Source organism: Schistosoma haematobium, chromosome 2 (genome assembly GCF_000699445.3).
Source record: "Schistosoma haematobium chromosome 2, whole genome shotgun sequence".
In the NCBI taxonomy this organism is placed as follows: domain Eukaryota; kingdom Metazoa; phylum Platyhelminthes; class Trematoda; order Strigeidida; family Schistosomatidae; genus Schistosoma; species Schistosoma haematobium.
This window is the reverse complement of record NC_067197.1, coordinates 42,594,089-42,615,925: the sequence shown is the minus strand read 5'-3', so window position 1 is coordinate 42,615,925 and position 21,837 is coordinate 42,594,089. Positions and strand designations below refer to the sequence as shown.

Sequence of the window (21,837 nt, the reverse complement as noted above, 5' to 3'; positions counted from 1 at the left end):
TGATTTCATCACTTTTAATATTCCTTTATATATATATATATTATAGGCACGTGTACGTGAACTTGAAGCAGAATTTGATGGTGAATCAAGAAGATGTAAAGATGCATTAGCTCAAGCACGTAAATTTGAACGTCAATATAAAGAATTACAAACACAAGCTGAAGATGATCGTCGTATGGTTTTGGAACTTCAAGATTTATTAGATAAAACTCAAATGAAAATGAAAGCATATAAACGTCAATTGGAAGAAATGGTAAGTAATTTAAATATTTCAATGAATAGTCTTATTATTAAGATGTTTTATTTGTTTTATTAAAAGATTAATAAATATTATAATGGTCTCGCGTTCGAGCGCGAGACTGATAGGTCCTGGGTTCAGATCCCACGAGACGGGATTGTGGGTGCACATTATTGAGGAGTCCTATACTAGGAAGAAACGGCTGTCCGGTACTTCCAGGTTTTCTATGGTGGTCCAGCTTCTAATGACTCATAAATTCAACTATTAAAATTTAATAAATATACCTAACTTTTTTTTATTACAGGAAGAAGTTTCACAAATTACAATGAATAAATATCGTAAAGCACAACAACAAATTGAAGAAGCTGAACATCGTGCAGATATGGCTGAACGTACAGTAACTGTACGTCGTGTTGGTCCAGGTGGACGTGCTGTTTCAGTAGCACGTGAATTATCTGTCACTTCAAATAGAGGAATGAGAGCAACAAGTATGATGTAAAGCACACACACACCTACACGCCTATATGTTTCTCTTTTCGTTTTCCTCATCTTCGCTTCATTTAGCCAATAATATCTATCTAATGAGGAAATTATCAATAATGACTTATTATTATTATTATCCAATGTGCTTTACTTCATTTCTCTCTCTAAATCTCCTCGATATGCTGCTGTTGTTGGTTTTTTCCTTTTCTTTCTTTCTTTCTCTTTTTTAAATTCCTAAAGTGAAAGACTAAAAAGAAAAAAGAGAACGGTTTCAGTAAAAAAACTGAAACTACACTACTACTACTACTACTACTACTGATAAACAATAAGTAAATTATTTGTTTATAACTAGCTTACAAATAACCTAGGCATGAATTGTTTTGTTATCTTCTTCTTCTTCATTATTGACAATTATTGTCTCTCTGAAATAACAAGAAGAACAAACACTGTTACCCTGGTTACTATCTCTATGATTAGTATAAATAACAACTAATCCCTTATTGCTATTTTCCCTCCAACTCATTCATTTGAAATTTCGTTTCAAGTTTTCAATTATGGAAGATCGTAATATTCAAAGAAAAACAAACAAATCTGTATTGATTACTCCTTTGTTTTGTTTTCTTTATTCAAAGAAACAATAATCATTTATATTATTGAATGATCCTAAAAAATATAGATAGATACTTGAATGTTATTTCCATCTACGGAATAGATGAAATAGAATGGCTATTTAACAAGTGTTTGTTTATTATTGAAATGCAATGAAATGTCTTCACAATAAACAAACAAACAAACAAAAAAGAAAAGAAAAAAAGAAGATTAGAATAAAGTAAACATCAATCACCAAGATAGTAACAATCAATTACATATATAAATGTTAATTCTATTTATCTTTCAAAATGGTTACTATTCCTATTATCACTATTATTATTATTATTGATTATTGATGATCAATTATTGATTATTCTCTTTCTTTTTTGTTGTTGTTTCATTGGTTATTCATTTTACAAATTACAAATTGATTCCCCCTTTTACGCTTTGTTTCTCTCTCTCTCTCTCGCCTCCCCCCCTACACACATACATACATGCAAGCAAACTATAAAACAATATCAGGAAAATTATTGTTTATGCCATGTACAACTAAATTAGTTATTGCTTTTAACCTTGTTAGTTTGTGTTTGTTTTTCTAAAAAGTAAAAAATATTTTTATCAATTTCTTTACTTTTATCACATTTTCTTCTTGTTCTTCTTCTTCCTCCTCCTCTTCTTCTTCTTCTTCTATAGTCCTTTCATTCTTTCATTTATTGTACTATTCACATAACTATTATCGTTATTATTATTATTACCTAACCAATGGTTTGAACTACGAAATTTTCCCATATTTCTAAGGAAACAAAGAAAAAACTTTTAAAAAATATCTGTGCAATCGTAATAGATAATCTTTATTTATTGATTAGATCCTTCGTTGTTTTTCTTTCCCCTAAATTCTTTAGATACTACTACTATACTACTAATAATGAGGATAAGTAGTATTTTCACTTTATATAAATAAGAAATAGACAGATAGATATTCATGAATAGTCAATTGGATTTAGATCAAATAGATTGGAAAAAACAAACATTTGTATGTATGTTGTTTATTTCATGTGTGTAAGTATGTCATATTGATTATGTAAGGGTATGCGTTCTCTTGATTGGGTCACGTGTTACGTATGCCTAAACACTGATTACCAAGATGCGCAATGCTGACGAATGTTTGGGATGGTTGAAAGAAAATTAAGCGCGGACAAACAAAAACCTGGCACCAGATCTTGAAGTCACTAACTTCTAGTCTTAGCCATGTTGTTAGATGCAGACTACTTGGTTGGGGTCCGTGTGACTATCGTAACCAGTGGTTGGAAACTCTGGATGACATGGCTCAGAATCGATCACAATGGCATCGGTGTATATAGTCTTTGTCTTCCCTTCAACTATGAGACTAAAATCTTTCTACGAACTAATTCTAATACTACTACTAATGAAGATAAGTAGTATTTTCACTTTATATAAATAAGAAATAGATAGATATATATTCATGAATAGTCAATTGGATTTAGATCAAATAGATTGGAAAAACCAACCAACCAAACAAACATTTGTATGTGTGTTGTTTATTTCATGTATGTAAGTATGTCATATTGATTATGTAAGGGTATGTGATGGGATTTTGTACATCTCGATGAACGTAATCTTTTTTAACAGTAAAAAAAGAACATCAGTTCCAAGTGTATTACAAATTACTTCAGTGAATCGCTTACTATTCAGTTAGCCTTTTTTGTTATTGATTAGCTTTATTCAATGATTGTTTGTTTTAGATACACTAATAACTGTTTACATGAAATAATGAACAAGTGGAAAGTTATACCGGATCTCTATAGATCACATTGGTATCAGTCATTAAAGTAACTAACTTCTAGTCTGGGCCATGTTGGTAGATGCAGACTACTTGGTTGGGGTCCGTGTGACTATCGTAACCAGTGGTTGGAAACTTTGGATGACATGGCTCAGAATTGATCACAATGGCATCGATGTATACATTCTTTATCTTCGCTTAATCTATGAGATTAAAATTGCTTTATATCTTTCTTTCTTCGTGTACTATATCCTTATACACGATCTTTCTTTTATACATTAATACCATTGAAGTAACCACTTCTATGAATTCGTTGTTCATCTTGTTGTGCTAATGAGGTGTGGCAGGTTGAACCGATGTATATATTTGCCTGGTCCTGCGTTGTAGTTGACTGACTGACATTGGACTATGATGCTTACAATACAGTAAAACGAGAACTGCTGTAAGATTTCGCGGTAGGAAAAAAGGGAATGAACTAGACAAACATTGATAAAGATATTTTATTGAAGGTTTTGTCGTGAATTTTCATATCATCTTAGTATTACAAAGGGGCACCGAATACCTATGCACCACACAACTCAATTGATTTGTGTGTAGGTTGTGATACTGCACGGGTGTCCAGACTGAAGCAGCTGGTTTTCTTAGGGGACCACAAGTAGAGCCTTCGACCTAAAGGTCTGACCCACAAGGCAGTGGCGCAAGGTAAGAAGATGCAGTCCCATGGTAACCGGTGACCAATGATTGGTTCATACGCCATTTGTTCCCTCAAGATCCTGGAGCTCATGTGCATAATTAATTTGGAATCAGGGTTTTCCAACTCTGATTTATATGATATAATTCACTATGCGTACATCAATTTATCTATCAGTAGTAGTTCTCCTTGAACCTGATTCAGACGTTTGAATAGATACTTTCTCATATGAGCCTCAAATTTCAAACTGATTGTTACTAAGAATTGGAAATACTTATAATAAATGTTGGTTATACTCAAATTTACTCAAAAAAATGGAGGAGGGCTAATTAAGCAAACAATTATTATAAGATATCATACGAATGCTTCACAATATAATTAACTAATTTTTAATATCAGAAAGGGTTTTGTGGATATTATAGTAGTTTTAATAGTTGAGATCATGATTCAATTAAAGCTAGACCACCATGGAAAACCTGGAAGCACTAGACGACCGTTTCATCCTACTTTGAGACTCCTCAGCAGTGCGCATCCATGATCCCTCCTTGCAAGATTCGAACCCAGAACCTGTCAGTCTCGGGCGCGAGTGCTTAACCATTAAACCAAATTATAAATCCTATAACTGTGTTTACCAATTTGGAACTTTGCATTCAAATATTCTTGATCTTCCGTATGTATCGATTTTTTATTCAGATCTAATATATGATACCTATTGCTTCCAACGCATTTCTAACGTAATCACTAATCTACAAAATTACGGTAGAAACATCCTATTTAAATTTTATTCAATGATTTATATAATTCTGTTCACCATCGTATAAAAAGGAGATGGTTGTTATAACCGAATAATCTAATGGGTTATATTTAAGTTTTCTAATCTTTGTTAGGCCACTCATATCATTATATTCACATACAGAATTCATAAGTCCTAAATAGAACAAATTAAACATCGTGTTTCATTATGCTTTCCTGAGGATAGAGCTCTTTTCTAGTCCACTCTAATTCTTAATTAACCGTTCTACTGATATTGTAGTAAACAAGAACACGAGTAGGGAGAATCGAATGTATTTAAACAAGAAATTACAGAATATCTTACTAAAATCTGAGAATTCTACAGTAAATACTTCATTTGCAAAATGTCATTCAGTCGTCTCAGACTTGACTATTCTTTCGCTTTGACACCAATCATTCTCTTTTCTTCGATCTTCTTAACCTTCTGATACCAGTTTTCTCATCTTTGTTAGGCCATTACTATCATTATATTCATATACAGAATTCATAAGTCCTAAATAGAACAAAGTTAAACATTGTGTTTCATTATGCTCTCCTGAGGATAAAGATCTTTTCTAGTCCATTCTAATTCTTAATTAACCTTTCAACTGATATTTGTTTCTAAGACAAATCGATATCCATAATATTCATTTACTAAACTGAATGATGTAATCTGAGTGGATAAATGAAATGAAAGTACAAAATTGAATAGAAGTATATTTATGTGAAAAGAAGTAATACAAAAGCTCAATAAATCGTCAACATGATAAAACATTGCGAAATCAGTTAGCAATATAGTAGTATGGGATTATAACAGATTGAATGTATCGTAATCAGTAATTGAGGTCATCTTTTCGTTTATTTATTCTTACATACTTACTTACTCCTGTTACTCCTCGTGGGGGAGCATTCTCCATCCAACCCTGTCCTGGGAAATCCTTTCCAGTTGTCATTCATCCGTTTCATATCTGCCTCTATTTCCCGACGTAATATGTTCTTCGACCTTCCTCTTTTCCGCTTCGCTTCAGAATTCCAAGTTACAGATTGCCTCGTGATGCAGTTTGATGATTTGCACAATGTATGTCCTATCCACTTACAACGTCTTTCCCTATTTTCCTCTTCAGCTGAAAGCTAGTTTGTTCTCTCCCACAGTAGGCTGTTGCTGATGGTATCAAGTCAACGGACATTGGGTATCTTGCGTAGACAATTATTTATAAATACTTGTATCTGCTTGATGATGGTTATGGTAGTTATCCACGTTTCAGCTCCCTACAATATAACTAACTGTCTTCACGTTCGCATTTAAGATCCTGACTTTGATATTGGTTGAAAGTTGTTTTGAGTCCCATATTTTCTTCGATTGTAGGAATTCAGCTCTTGCTTTGCCAATCCTGTCCTTTACGTCTGTATCAGATCCTTCTTGGTCATCGATGATGCTTCCCAGGTAAGTGAAGGATATTAAATATTCTGGAATAACCTCTATTATAAAATTAATTAAAAGTATGTCTAACGTTATATTGTAATTTTTCTCTCATCCTTGACTGAGTGGACAATACTTGACACATCTTCAGGATGATGGAGGGTTATTTTTGTCGTGAAAATCTTTACATTTTTCATGTAAGCCTGTAAAAAAACGGAGAAGGAAACGCTCCCTCCATCATGAATAACGATAGTGTAAATAATAATTCCTTCATTTTAGTAGGTTGCCAGGTCTAAAGTCAAAATGCGGACAAGAGTATAGTTTATCTACAATCGACACATCTACAAGAAGGTATCGTCCAATCATATCGAAACACTGCCGATGTAACGTGTTCAATACGCTGCACAAGCATTCTAATCAAGGTATTCGAACAACCATCAAGCTCATAACAGAAGGATTTTTTTGGTTTGGTATGAATAAGTACGTAAGTGAGTGGGCATGCTCCTGTGTAAGCTGCCGAAAATCTAGGGTAATTGGGCACAACAGATGTCCATTAGGATCTTCCTCAACTCCTGACTCTCTTTTCTGCCATATTCATCTGAATTTGATAAGACCCTTACCAGTTTAAAATGGACCCTCTCACCTCTTAACGTGGGTGAACCATTTCGCAAGATAGTTAGGAGCTGTACCTATCAAGGGAATCGGTGCTGAAATAGCGGACCGCGTCTTTATCTAACGATGCGTAACAAACTTTGACTTCCCTTCAGCAATCACTACAGACCGTGGACGCCAATTTAGACTGAACGTTTCTGCTGTCTTGATAAACTACTAGGAATCAAGCGATTCCAAACGACCGCCTACCACCCACAGGCTAACGGGTCGGTAGAAGAATTTCACCGACAGTTGAAAGCTTCACTCTCGGATGCAAGTATATCACAGTGGACTGACGCTCTCTCACTCGTGTTACTCAGTATTCACAATACAGTGAAAGCTGACCTTGGATATAGTACAGAAATACTCATTTACGGAATAACGCTCCAACTTTTAGTTCAATTCGTAGATCCTTCATCTTCACTGAATTTGGATCAAAACTCTTACACCAGCAGGTTTATAAACGCTATGCGTTTGGCTAAACCTGTGTCCTGTCGATCTCAGTCAACTGATGTTTTTGTCCAACCCACCTTACGACTTAGTATTCACGTTTTTGTACGTCGCGATTCATTACACCAACCTCTAGAAACTGTATACGAAGGACACTTCAAAGTCCTTCATTCCAAATCTAAATACTATGACATCGATAAAAACGGAAAAAACGATAATGTCAGCATTGACCGTCTTAAAGCCACTTACCTAAAAGGAAACCATAACTATGTTGACTTTCCTCCCGAACAATTGAACGATACAAGCCTTATAATTACAGTGCTATCTTCGATAATTGACAACTACGACGAAAGTTCTCTAGTATCCAATATCTGTGCCAAAACAACGCGCCCTCAAAGAAAGGTAAGTTTCAATAGAACAAAAGTCCTTGGAAAAGTTTCTAGTCCTTACAAAGAAAGATTGACAGCTTAAGTTCTACATATATGGGCAAACTCAAACAATATAAATACAATTAGCTGCCCGATGGCAAGTAATAACTAATAGGCAAATCTGAAACTTCATAATTCAAACCACAAAACAATCTTAGATCACCATTGAAAACTTAGAATCATGGATTCACCATTTCGTCCCAGTATGAGAATTCTCAACAGTGAGCATTCATTTTACTTCTCATTCGTCTAATACTGTTTAGATAAATTAGTGGACTTTTATTTGAACTAATTAGTTAATTTATCGGGATATATAGTGATCAACCAGCTTGTTTAACACAACAATACAAACTCATACCTACCTAATTATTTACCGTCATTTTATGTATGGTTTGATATGGATATTCATCAATATTTGAACGAATAGCATGACAGAAATTACCTGATATTATTGCCATGGCTATTGTGATTCCTGGCCCCCCCTATTGATGAATGTTTAGGGGTATGATCATAAATATTTTATAGTAAATGATTGATCTGTGTTCATTTAATTAGTAACACACTTTTCATTACCTGTAATCATTCATTAATCAATTGTCAATATTGCATTGTTGTAATTTGATTAGTTGATACTTAATGCTGATCTGGCTTTTGAGATGTAAAAAAACTATCATTCGACTTGAAACAGTGAATATTTAACCTACGGATAAAATTAGCGGATTATTGTAGCTAACGTGACCTATGAAATCACAACTTTCAAGGCTTGCCAGTACAATTCATTAGTCGAAAAACTGACCAGTTACAAAATCCTTGTTAATGGTGTAATTCATTCATCTAGTCGAGTAAACGTACTATATATACTCCAATATATATCGTTTGCGTTGGTTGATTACTTAATTGCATAGAACACTACTTTTCCAACATCAGACTGTGAAAACATCAGGTTTTCAGTAAAAAAAAGACTAAATACTATCTTGTAGTTGAATTCATGAGTCAATTAAAGCTAGACCACCATGGGAAACCTGGAAGCACCGGACGACCGCTCGATTCTAGTTTGGGACTCTTCAGCAGTGCGCATCCACGATTCCACTCGCAGGATTCAAAAGCGGAACCTATCGGTCTCGCGCGCGAATACTTAACCTCTAGACTATTGAACCTGTATCCAACAGTTTTAATGTTTAACTTCCACCGATCGACAAATATTTACAACTGAAGAACATTCGGAACTCAAAACAACTGTCAACCAACACCAAGGTCAGAATTTTCATCACAAATGTCAAGACAGTTCTACTGTATGGGGCAGAAACCTGGAGAACTACGAAAGCCGCCATCCAGAAAATACAAGTGCTTATTAACAGCTGTCTACACAAAAACTTCAGATCCGTTGACCAGACATTATCAGCAACAACCTACTGTGGGGGGGAACAAACCAGCTCTTAGCGGAGGAAGTGGATGGGATACACATTGAGGAAAGCACTCAACTGCTTCACAAGGCAAGCCTCACCTGGGATCCTCGGGGCCAAAGACGAAGAGAAAGACCAAAGAATACATTACGCCGAGGAATGGAGACAGACATGAGAAAAATAAACAAGAATTGGAAGGGAAGCCCCAGGACAGAGTGGGTTGGAGAATGCTGGTCAGCGACCTATGCTCCATTGAGAGTAACAGGCGGTCACTATCATATACACTTATGTAGGCATATCCTGTTTTCTTATTAATATTCCAATCCCATTCATGTATTTTCATAGATATTCTATGAATTTATCCTCAAATTAGTGAAATAACTGTTTACTTTGAAAACGGTATCAATCCAATTAATGTATGAATATTGTATACCATATACTGTTGACCTAATTACTGGTATTATAGAAATCATACTTTAATAGATCAGTTAAATGTTGAAAGATTACTTTAAGTAAAACAAAATATATTTCTTTTATTAAGTTTAACATGAAATCATTTAAAATAGTTTTGTTTAGTTAAGTTTAAACAAATACTATATTATTGACCTATAAAATCTATTCAAATTATGCTTGACAGAATAAGTAAACATTTGTTTACCATTGATATTTATGAAAAATGAATTAAATCAAGATCATACTACTACTACTTCCGATTTCAATTAGTTACAAATATTATTTGTTTGTGTTTAGTTTGAAAAAAAGGAAGGAACTCCTTCCCATACACCGTGGAATATTTGTTTAGGTCATAGATATTGATAAAAAGGGTCACCAAACATATATGCGTCACACAATTCACTTGATTTGTGTGTGGGATGTGATACTACTCGGGTAATCAAACTGAAACAGGTGGCTTTCTTAGGGAGCCATACCTCAAGCATTTGACGTAAAGGTCTGATCCACATGGCAGTGGAGCAACGTTAAGAGATGCAGTCCCATGGTAGCCGGTCACCAACAATTCGTTCATACTCCATTTGTTCCTTCAGGATCCTGGAACACATGTGCACCATTGATATAGAATCAAGTTTTTCAAACTCCCTTAAGTAGATCATCCATATCCACCAACCCGGTTAGGGCTTTTCATCCTCTGAATTTCGTAAACAACAGTAATGCTGCTAGAAGGCAGTGAGTATGACTTCCCTGATAATGGTTGTATACGCGTGACCGTGTGAAAGCATTGGGAGAGGGACGTTTAGGGGCATGTTCAAACTGACATCGACTACACCTTTGTAATGGACTAAAAAATATCGACCTTAGAAATTAGGCAGAAACTGACATTTTAATGATATAAAACTAGATATATGACAAATAATTGTTTTCTATTGTGATATTTTTTGTAAGAATTGAAGAAGGAATTTTATCGAAAATGTGGAAGATTCTAATAACTTTGAAAAAAAATTTATCATGAGAGTACTGATCGATGCATTTTTTTCCTTTTGCCTAGACATTCTTTATACAGGTATAACTAATTATAGTTAAGCCACAATTATAATTTAAATTTCATTGAATGTACTGAAAGAATGACAAACAACACCGTGAACGAAAATATCACTTTGCATTTATTCCACACACACACACACATACACACACTTAACGTTCATTATCCAATTCCAAGTAAACTCTGTACTGATTGACATAAGTGAATAAATAATGCAAAGTAATTTCATGTGTATCTCTTAAACATTCACTTTGTGATGTGTGCTACTGATATCGATATATATAAGTAGTATGTGTTACCAGCCGAAAGTGAAATACCTGGAGGCGAAAGGTTAAGAAGATCAAATAAAAGAGAACAAAGAATAATTGGTGTGGAAATGAAGGAACAATCAAGTCTGAGACAAATGATTAACATTTTGCAAATGAATTATTTACTATATGGTTCTCAGATTTCACTAAATGATTCTGTAATTTTGTGTTCAAATACATTCGATTGTGTCCATTTATGTTCTCGCTGACTACATATTCATTAATCAAGGGAACAGGATATTTGCTTTTCGGTGACTCCTGCTGTAATTGGCACCAACAAGTACTATAGTTATACATTCTGTACAATCGACAACAGTACTATAGCATATTTTCTTGTTGATAGAGGTGCAACCAGTGCTAACAACTTGAATCTGTGAAATGTGGGTACTATTTTCCTGAAACCTATCTCAAAACTATATGTTGGAGCTCTTAATATTCAAACAATATGTCAAATCAGACAACAGGTTTCATCAGCTAAGACTAGAATCTCATGTCATCTATCTATATTGTCTCCGAATCCTGTACACGAGATCCCAGCAGGGTCATTCATTTGAGAGTACAGAGATCCAGCAAGACTCACCCTTTGTTCATCTCTAAGGCAAAATACCAACTTTTCATGTCTCTGACATTAAGTTTGAAAATAAAACAAGTAATGCTTTCTTCCAGCAGTTATTTGGATACTGTCCGATTAAATGGTACAGTAAGAACTCAAGAATACTGTTATAACTTGTGACCGCCTATTAATGTGCAGTGACTTATCGATCGGATCAATGACGCGTAAAACCGTATGAGCAGTCTAGAGTTTTGATTGGCCCTGCTTTCCATCTAGCCCAGTCAATTAAGTCCAGAACACAAGTCTCAGCCTCTGCGATATGAATTATTTATTTCAAACATACTCGATTTATATATCAACCAGATAGACCACAACGTACCATAAAACAGAAAATAACATTTGTACAATATTTGGCCAACAGGAAAGTGACACGTGAAATAAATATTGACCAATAGGAAAATGATACCATTTCAAGTCCAAGGATAGCACTAGACTTAACAGGATAATTTTTCTGAATATCCCAACAAATACCCCGTAAAATGTTTTTCACTAACGTCTTTTATACCTTCCATCTATCTATACCAGCTTTCGCACAGCTAACTTAACCACAATAGGTCGCATTTACAACACTGCTATTAGAGCAGTTTTGCTACATGCTTATCGAACCTAGTCTACCCAAAATGGGCATGTATTACTCAATGTTTTCATGTTGAAAAGTTTTATTGGCTTTCATAGTGCACAGAACTTACCGACCTAAGCAATGGTCAACTTATGATATGGCGCCGTGCAGTGGAAGACAGTTAGTTGTATTAGATTGGAGCTCATCTGCTCATTAAGACAACTGTAGATAGAATTTTAGTGATCGAACATTTCAGCAAATCCAAAAGTTATAAAACATTACTTTGATTAATGATGACCCTGATGTGATTAACTACTACTATTACACCCCTAAGAAACAGTAAAATAAACCCTTCGAATAAACAAAATCCATCTTGGTTGTGTTTTACTCGAATTGTGTATTTTAACACTTGTCATTCCCTGTTACTTATATTTTCTTGCTTATTTCTTTACAATATTGTTATTTTTATATAACAAACTACTTTTTCCACTATTAGGTAACATAAGTGAATAAAACCTTATATAGGGTCGAACTCTGAAATTGTCAGAATACAATAGAAGGAGGACATTCTTTTAGAAAAATATATAAACAAAGAAACTTGAAGAAATGCCTCAATATGAAAGCGTAGCTAATACGATCATATTTAAAGGTAAAATACAGTGAGAGAGAAAAAAAACATTAACTAGGCTCCTACTGTACAACATCATGGAATGAAATCACTAAACACAACTACTTGGATGGAGTCTTATAGCCCATATGAACTGATACAATACCATTTGAATAATTAATCCAATTAACACCATCAAATTTTGATTGTGTAATGATATGAGCAAATTCTTCTTGATTAGGAAATTGACGAATACTTTCAACTAAATATTTGTAAGAATTCCAATCACCTGCAATAAGTTGACCAATTACAGGTATTAACTGCATAGAATATGTGTTATATATGCTGGAATTAAAACAAGTATTTTAGAAAATGGTGGTAGTTGAGAAATTATGATCTTTTAAAGCTTATTTTTAAAATATAACTAATTTTCATATTTAACAGAAGGGTATGTAAATAAACAAAAGACGGCTTGACAACTGTCCACATAAACTATATGGAAGAGAATAACCTTAATCCTATTTATATTGGTATGATCAACAGGTCTTTATTTATACAAATAAACATTGGTACGAGGAGGCACCAAATATATATGCGCCATATAAATCATTCGATTTGTGAGAGGGATAGAATACTGTCCAGGTGCCCAAACCGAAGCAGGTGAGCCACACCCGGGGCCTTCGACCTAAAGGTCTAATCCATAAGGCAGTGGAGCAACGTCAGGATATGCAGTCACATGGTAGCCGGTGATCAACGATTGGTTCATACACTATTTGTTCCCTCAGGATCGTCGAGACCATATGTACTATTGGTTTGGAATCAGGGTTTTTCAACTCCCGTGAGTGGATCCCCCATATTCACCGAACTGGTTAAAGCGCCGGATAGTCGCTTTTCGTCCTCTTAATTTCGTAAACAATAGTAATGCGGCGAGGGAGTGAGTAGGACTTGTGTGGCAGTAGTTGTATGCACGTAGCCATGTGAGAGCATTTCTAGAGGGAGAGCTTACTCTCCCCACTCTCCGCTGTACCAGCGCACTTGCGGGTACGACTTATATTATGCTGAACTAGGATAAAATATTTTTTTACGTCACACACTTAGTTGCCGGATGAAGAATCGTCATATATCTATGATTTTTTTGGCAAAGCGATTTCAAATTAAGATACCTACTGAGATACACCAAATGCATTATACAATCTGCAATAAATAATGCCTTCTTTACAGACTATAGTAGGTACAGTGTTCTCGACGTCGTAATTATGATGTACATCAGTGCAACCGAACGTAGCTTGAATAGGAACCATTACATTCAACCCAACAAAAGCTAGAGATATCATATATTTTTGAAGTAACTAACTGGAAGGATTCAGAACTGAGTGCAATTTTCATTTGATCATCCTACAGCTTTTGTAAATTGTATTATCAATTAAATAGTATTTGCAGCAAACTGTCCAGCCAGATATCGAGGTAATAGCAAACGTTAGGTACGTTGAAAAATATTCTAGGACTTACTAGTCGTACATCAAATAAAGGAGATTGTTCTATGAAATTTTATGAAGACCACACCATGATTTGAACTAACAAAAATTCAGCCACTACTAATGTTTCATCCTATTTAACAACTGAGACCTGAATTCAAGCAAAACATAGCGAATTTATCAATAAGTACCGATGCAAGCAGCAAGTGTATTAGTAACCCTAACATTCAGTAGTAAGCAAGGTCATTGTTCTTGAGTCTATATTAATAAGAACAATCCTGATGGAGAACCAGGGTACAATCGAAACTAATCACTAGTTAACCAGATGGCATATACGGTTGTTTATTGCAATAACAAGACGTAAAGTGAACAATAAATTCACTCGTTTTCGGTGAATACAATGGTGGTAAAAGGCAGGATTTGTGAGACCCAAAGACCTGTTTAGTCCTTTGGAGCAGAAGTTTTCAAATGACCATCGTCGTCTAATACATGACCTGATGCTTGGAAGAGTGATTATAGATTTTGAAACAGTGTAGAAAGGTGTTCAGTATGGTATGGCCTTTTAGGGTTGTTTCACTGACATCAAAATGTGATATAAGTTGCACAGAAATCATGAGGCTATTCGCCAAGGAAAAGTTGAGGGGCAATATGTTAACGAGAATATTAGTTGTGAACAAAGAATGCGTTCCCTATGAAAATAACTAACTTTCTGAATAAGTTATTTTCAACTTTGCTAAATTCCAAACAGTAAAATCGACCCCAGGGACGTAGTACTCGATAGGCTTCTGAAACAACCTAAAAAAATTCTGAAACGAATATAAATAATTCTACCTTTTCAATATGTGTGCAATTGCGTATTCCAAAAGCAATAGTATAAACGTCAAACGAATTATCATTAAACGGGAGGTTTTCAGCATTTCCTTCTATCCACTGAACTTACAAAAGAATGATGATATAAATGTCAGAATAATGAGCATACTGGAAGAAAACCCCAATTCTTCCGCCCGTGATTTCCCTACTTCCATCATGGATGGACTAATATCACAAACTGTGACGTCGAGACCAGTGAGGGGTTTCACATTCGGAACTTCCGGCACTCCATTAATATGCTTAGCATACTTAAATAACCTAAAGGCAATATCACCTATGAAGATTGAGGCCATATATAGGCATAAGTAAATAAAACTAACCTGTTCCACCTGCAACGTCTAAGTACTTTAGTTTATCTGTTGGCATAATTCGGCTTACAAAACAATCTTTCCATAAACGGTGAACACCAAAACTCATTATATCATTCATCAAATCATATTTCTTGGATACGTTCTCAAACACATGATTTACTAGTTAAGAATGAAAAAACATGGTAAAAGTGATAGGTTTATTAAAACTCACCTTTCGATTGCTTATCCTTGGTTGCTACTGTTTCAAACCCAAAGTGTGTGGTTGACAGAAAGCTCTTCTGTGCACTCAGAAATCGAAACTTACAAAAAGCATTTTGGATGTAGCATGAAAGAACGCTCATCTTCTGAAACGTACTGCAATAAATAGTACAGAAGAGTTGTGCATAAATTAAGACAGATCTGACAGAGTTATTACGACACAGGATGATGTAGAACAGCTTAGCAGTTTAAGTTGCCATTCGACTTAACAGTTTATGGCCTCAATTCAGAGGCTAATCCGCTAACTAGTATTACGATCCTTCTGAACTATCCAGAGTATTACTAATTAATCATCTGGGAATTCTCATTTTACGTTGAGCAACATTTCAGATGAAACACAATCACTGATAACTACCGAATGGACTAAACTAATGACCCAGACCACCAACAATATTGCTCACGTCACAAAAAACATAAACGGTCAGTATAGTAAGTACTAACTTCAGCCTGTTATTCTTCTTGGGACATAAGGTGCCAATTAGGAATCATCGGCTGGGCTTTCCCTGATAGTTATCGCCAAGTTCTATTCATCCTTTTGATGTCGCCCTCAACGTCCGAGTCTAGGCACGTGAGCAGTGCGTTAGCGGCCGAGTAAGTCACGTGTCCGATTAAGTGCTTAAGATTTGACAGCCTGTATGCTGTACTGCAGCATATATCGTCTGCTGTTTCAGACTTGATTGCCAACATTAGGCAGCTAGTGTTAAAGTCTGGTGGGCGTGAATATCTGCGGCAATTCGATATCAGAATACCAAGTTTGCAGGTCTCTTTGTCATCTAAAGAGGAACTGCGTACGTTGGATGTACGTCTCTAGAAAGGAGACATAAGCGTCAAATCTGTAGGTCAACACAATTCATTGGATTATTTGTTTGTATTGCAGATGAACATGCTGACGTGGCTAATGGATGACAATCCTAAGACGTCTATGCGCTATATTTTGTCATACGTCAGGACACCTGGAGTTGCCAGTCATTTTAATCTACATGGAGCTTAATTTAAAAGTTTCTTTGTATATGTACCATTTCTAACGTCGATTGCAGTAGACGATTTGGCGTGTACCCAATCTCCCAATTATAGGGAAAATCTGAATCATTTTGGAGAAATTTTGGGTAACATGTCACCTAAACCCCAAAATTTCCGCAAACTTGGGAGATTAGGTATTTAGGCAAAAAGTGGACAATTCAAGGTCTTTTGAAACACAGAGCAATAAAAATCAGAAAATCCGCATTACATTTCTTTTACAGATGAAAAGAAGACATTCTGGAGCGTTCTCTCATCATTTCCCCTTTCTTTTTCAACGCAATGCGTTGAAATATTTCTCCTTTGTTGGTTGTATATCCTAACGATATATGGTATGAAACGAAAATTCAGGAAAACAAAACAAAAAATTCCTTTGGAACACTTGGTAATTAATAATGCACAAACTTTAGAAAACTAAAACAGAATCCCTAGGGAAACTCAAGTAACTCATATAATTACCGCCAGTGTAACGGCTAGTCCATTATTTAGCGCTTACCTTTCAATGCCTAATGTTATAGATCATTGTATTAAGCTTGTATAGACTAGATGATTTCTTTATTCTCACACCTCATCGTTACAGTAAAATCTCAGATATCTGGCGTATTCCAGTGGAGGTGGCCTATCCACTTTACTGCTTCAGTCCTAGTGAGTTTGACGGTTATTTTTAGGTCGATACATCACCTCTCACTCAACTACTCAAATCCTCGAACTCCAACAGATCGCTAGCAGCGGCGCAAGCACAAGCTCCTGGAAGCCTTGAAGAAATTTTGTTCGAATTCCAAGGACCAGTGTACATGTGATACTGACGTACATTGACTGTCAACCTATTATGTTTGTGTATTTATGGCATCAGAAGCATATTTGATAAACTTTAATTTAAATTATTTCGGTTAAGGTCAGGAAATTTCTTTAATTCCGTTTTGTGAAACTTTTTTGGTTGATCCACGTGCTAGTGATTGTCTTGTGCACTGTCGTCGGGTTTTCCATTTCAAATATGTTTACTATGGTCAGCTTTGCTTATAAATGTGGACAGCCATGTCGTTTTTGCCTTGTATTGGAAAGAATGCATTGTGATAAATGTAAGCAGTTCCACAAGTTGTAATCCGACAAAATCCCACTGCATACGAAAGATACTCGAATTCTAACTTCCACTGACTTCTTAAGTTTTGCTGCCCGGGTAAGACATTGTCGATCCAAGAGGCGGAGGGCTTTTTGGAGTTTGGCAATAAGAAATTGATGGTGATTGCAGCGGTATCATGAATACTGTTGGTGAACAATATTTCAGTGTATTAAGAGTGTTACAGGACGAGCCAAACATCCCCCTGCTCAATATGGAAAAGACCTTTCAGACAAACGAGTAGTGGAATATCACTAGGTATTAGACTTCATGATTCCAGCGTAGTACCTTAAGTCCCGGATAAAACTGTAGCCGTTCCAACTAATCTCACTTTGGCTGTTCCGTGTGACATGGAGTGCATGATAGTGCAGAAACAAAGAAGATAAAAAAAGTCACAAACAGCACCCATTTGGCCAATAAGTCCTTGGCAGATCTCCATCTTGAGTCATATAACACTCCGCCATAGGCCAAAAGCAAGACTGGATTCTAACTTTACGTAGCTGAAAAAGTTTGATCCCTTAAAACATTGTTCGAGCGATTTGCAAGAATCTATCGACTGTGAATCAAACGTTAGATACACGTATGATTTTGAAAAATTCGAAGCATTTGTTCGTAGTATTTTTCCATGTGACTTTACAAATGTTCAGATAAAAAACTGGCCAGAATAGATAAGAGGGCTGAAGAAAATGCTGATCCCCGATCACATAGACTTTCTTAAATAACCTTAGAGTTGGAGGAACAAAGGAATATTGTGCTAATTATTGCTCGAGGTCAAAATGACACTGACAAAGGAATGACATGTCCATAGAAGATAGAATAAGAGAGGAGGCGGAACTAACTGAACTAAAAACTTGACTAAATTGGTGAAGAAAACCTCTGCTCAGTGAGTTTGGAAGGACATCAAATTAGCTAGTGGATTTGCTTGAATTCTTTAACCAGGAGGGACGGGTGAGGACAGTGTTTGATTACAGTTTTACGGGATAAGTGATTTTATATTTCACATGTGGCCTAAGATAACTGGCTCTAGATGCTTCAACAGACGTGCCACCAGAGGCCGTTTCCTAAAATAATCTCGTACAGGCTGACTGTGAAGCGCACTGTTATTTATAAAGTAGCGTTGACTGTCAAGCTCATAGCTGAGGTTATAGATATTTACATTAGTGTGAGCCTGGAAAGTAGCAGATGTACGCGATTGGAAGCAGTTGTGATCGTTTTCGTACATAGAAACCATTTTCACGTAGTAGTTATTTTGCTAGAATCAAACGACCGTGATCTAAGAAATAAGCACTTGTAGAATTATGGTCTACTATGATATTAGTACTGCGCTAATAATAGACCTAATCCTAAAATTGTAGAATTATCATGATATAACTGCCTAATCTATAAGATCTTACATAGAAGTCATCCCATCGTCTACACCAACTCATCGTATCGTAACAATCACTAATACATGATGTAGAACGAGCTTAGAATGGAGATAGAACATATTATTTAATCTGAATAAAAGATATAAGGTAACATTCAGTAGGGACCACGCCTGCATGGCCGAGCCATGCCACTCGATCAACTCCAGTTCATTCAACACATTCTTCCCGCCTTCTCCATCGTTGGGTATTTTTCCGCGTTAAATATTGAATATCTATTTTCCGAGTTGTCTCGTGTTCAGCTTTGAGGATTGTGTGGTTATGGCCCAATGCCACTACACTACTTTCCCATCAGAATCAACGTGATGTTGGTTCGATACCAAATTGGATGAGATCGTCGCGCGCCGGAGGTTACCAAGGATAATAAGAATCCTCCGGGTATTGATAAGCTGAAAGATAAATCAAAAAGGCGCCAGCATCTGGTTGGGAAATACATGTAATAATTTTAAAATATCTGCCTTCATGCTTAACACGCTTAAAATGAAAACTTAGGTGAAGATTATTTGAGCCATGAAAAATGGGATTACAATAATAATAATAATAATAAAAAAAACAATGCGTGTTAATAGCCGTTGGTGAGTAACGTAACGTATAGGTAGTAAGTATTTTGTGTTTAGAAATATTATAGTAATGAATATTGTAGAAATGTTAATATTGGCATTAGTTTTGGTTTAAATTATGAAATCAAATAACGATTATGCCGGTAAGTTGTCCATATGAATTGAATTCCAAATGCATCTGTATTAGTAGGCTAACTGAAGGAACAAAAGTATACCGTGGAGAAGAATTCCAACTAGTGTTCCAGCTAGTTTGATTCGGTTTATTTAGTTACGGGGAGATCTTCTCAACCTCATTTTTACGTGACCGTGATAGAATTTAGTAATACTACTAATGCATATGAGTTGTTATCAAAACAAAATTTAATTAGGTGGGTGATAATTATACGAGTTTTGGACAGATAGCTAAGAACAAATCGTTAAACATGAGTGTATTCGTAAGAGACATGCTCTAGACACAATCTTCTGATCTGCGGCAGACTATTTATTTATATTTATACTTGCCGGCTGATGGTGCATACAAGTTAGTTGCAAGTATGCAGTTTATCATACGGCGGAACACGATTTAATTGAGATATAGTTATTTGGGAAACGTCGGATCGCTTATTCGTAGCATTTCGCCAGATAGCACTACAAGAGTTCGGGTCAAATATTGATTAGCATAGATAAAACGACCAACAGAAATGTTGAACCACGACCTCATAGACTCCATAAGGTAATCCTAGGGATGAGGAAACAACGAGATATTTTGTTAACTATCTCTCGTAGTCACGACAATACCGACATTCGACTGAGACCCGATATAACTGTAAGAGAGAATTAAAGGGAAAGCGACACTAGGTGAACTAGAAACTCATTGACAGAATGGTGAGGAAAATCTACGTCTAGTAAGTTTCCGAGTAGTCACGTCTTTGAAGCGAATGTTATCCAGGCCTGTATAGATAGTTCCTTCTCTTCAGGTGTTTTATATACAAATGCTCATAGCCTTGGAAACAAATTCTATGCACTTAGAGCATTAGTGGATGAATTGGAGCCATTCGTGGTAGTTGTGAATGAAACGTGGTTAGTCTAAGACATCGAAGTCACTCTAGAATTATCGGGACGCAACTACCTAAGAAGTGATAGGAATAGACCCAGGAAAGTTAGTGGTGTCTTAATATATTTATAACTATCCGTTCTTTTGATTGTGAATCTTATGATAGTAGAACTTGTGAAGTAATTAACCGTGATCTCACTCTTGAACGTTGGACATCCAAACTCAGTGTCATCTATCATAGCCCAATCTACTTAGCTGATGACCTTATCTTTGAGCACATTCAGCTATGGAATGAAAATAACAGTTACCTGACATTAGATTTCAATGTACCTGACACTACGTGGACAGCAATAGCCACTGTAGGATCTGAAAACGGGATTAGGGTATGTTCACCTCTACAGGTTCAGGACAATACAAATGCACGTATTGTTAGACTGGAAGCGCTTGTAAAGCGCTGATAAGCAAGACTAGACTTCCACATGAAAACTTTGAAGGAAGACTGTGAAAACAGTTCTAAAACGTTGTCCTCATATGCAGAGGTAAACCAAGAGAAGTGATGGAATCTCACCATTTCTGATACGTTGCTACTTCAAAGAAATGATGTCGTGAAGGCTGGAGCTTTATCAGAATATTTACTTAGTGTTTTCTACCAATTATAGTGAAACACGAACAATTAATATGTGGAGTTGTGCTACTTAAAGTGATAAACTATGAAGATCTAGGAGTCATAGTAAGCAACGGCCTCAAAACCATGAGTAACTGCAAGGCTGCCTCAACCAAGGGCTTCAGGATCTTATAAACTATTCTTAAGTCTTTTTAGTATTCAGACGAAGTAATATTTAGGGTGTTGTATCTGACTTTCATTAAACCGCATCTAGAATATGGGATCCTTGTTTCATGTATGAAGTTGATATGCTAGAACGAGTCCAAGGATGAGGGATCAAAATGGCAAAGGGTGTCTCTGACCTAGTTGATTGATTGAAAAACCCCAACCTATTTTCGTAGATTACGGGGCGATATAATATTAGTATTGTTATTATTACTATTAATGGCTTTATTCGATAGTATATTTTGATACAATATACAATTCGTATGCCGAATGATGATTTTGGTACTAATATATCTTATTTTTCTTTCCATCTAGAACTGATAACCTGAGAGGATACCTAAAGGAAGTTCAAAATCCGTCCTCAGTATCAAGTTTGATTGCATTTTTAGCCTTCACCGAGACGTCAGCTCACGTTTTTCCTTGTTATTTTCTCT

At 35.7% G+C, this 21,837-nt stretch overlaps 2 protein-coding genes across 3 annotated transcripts in view; one reads left to right on the top strand and one right to left on the bottom strand.

Annotated features, from left to right (window-relative positions):
* The window catches only part of MS3_00007011 (uncharacterized protein), a 34,236-nt gene extending 31,899 nt beyond the window's left edge, over positions 1-2,337 (top strand). The window contains exons 16-17 of the mRNA XM_051215265.1: positions 47-253; positions 543-2,337. Of these exons, the coding sequence (XP_051068467.1) occupies positions 47-253; positions 543-737 (402 nt within the window). The 3' untranslated portion in view covers positions 738-2,337. The remainder of the gene's footprint in view (positions 1-46; positions 254-542) is intronic.
* A 7,267-nt stretch (positions 2,338-9,604) lies between these two features.
* On the bottom strand, positions 9,605-16,932 carry COQ5_1 (2-hexaprenyl-6-methoxy-1,4-benzoquinone methyltransferase). Of its 2 annotated transcripts, XM_035729704.2 has the most exons (7): positions 16,846-16,930; positions 15,377-15,519; positions 15,175-15,324; positions 14,964-15,128; positions 14,816-14,919; positions 14,691-14,779; positions 9,857-12,854 (listed from the first exon to the last, which is right to left on the bottom strand). In XM_035729704.2, the coding sequence occupies exons 2-7, from the start codon at positions 15,504-15,506 to the stop codon at positions 12,632-12,634; spliced, it is 861 nt and encodes a 286-aa protein (XP_035586210.2). In that variant the 5' UTR covers positions 15,507-15,519; positions 16,846-16,930; the 3' UTR covers positions 9,857-12,631. The 2 variants fall into 2 exon arrangements, with proteins under 2 accessions (XP_051068466.1, XP_035586210.2); XM_051215264.1 differs by having other exon boundaries at positions 9,605-14,919; positions 15,377-16,932.
* Positions 16,933-21,837: the final 4,905 nt, after the last annotated feature.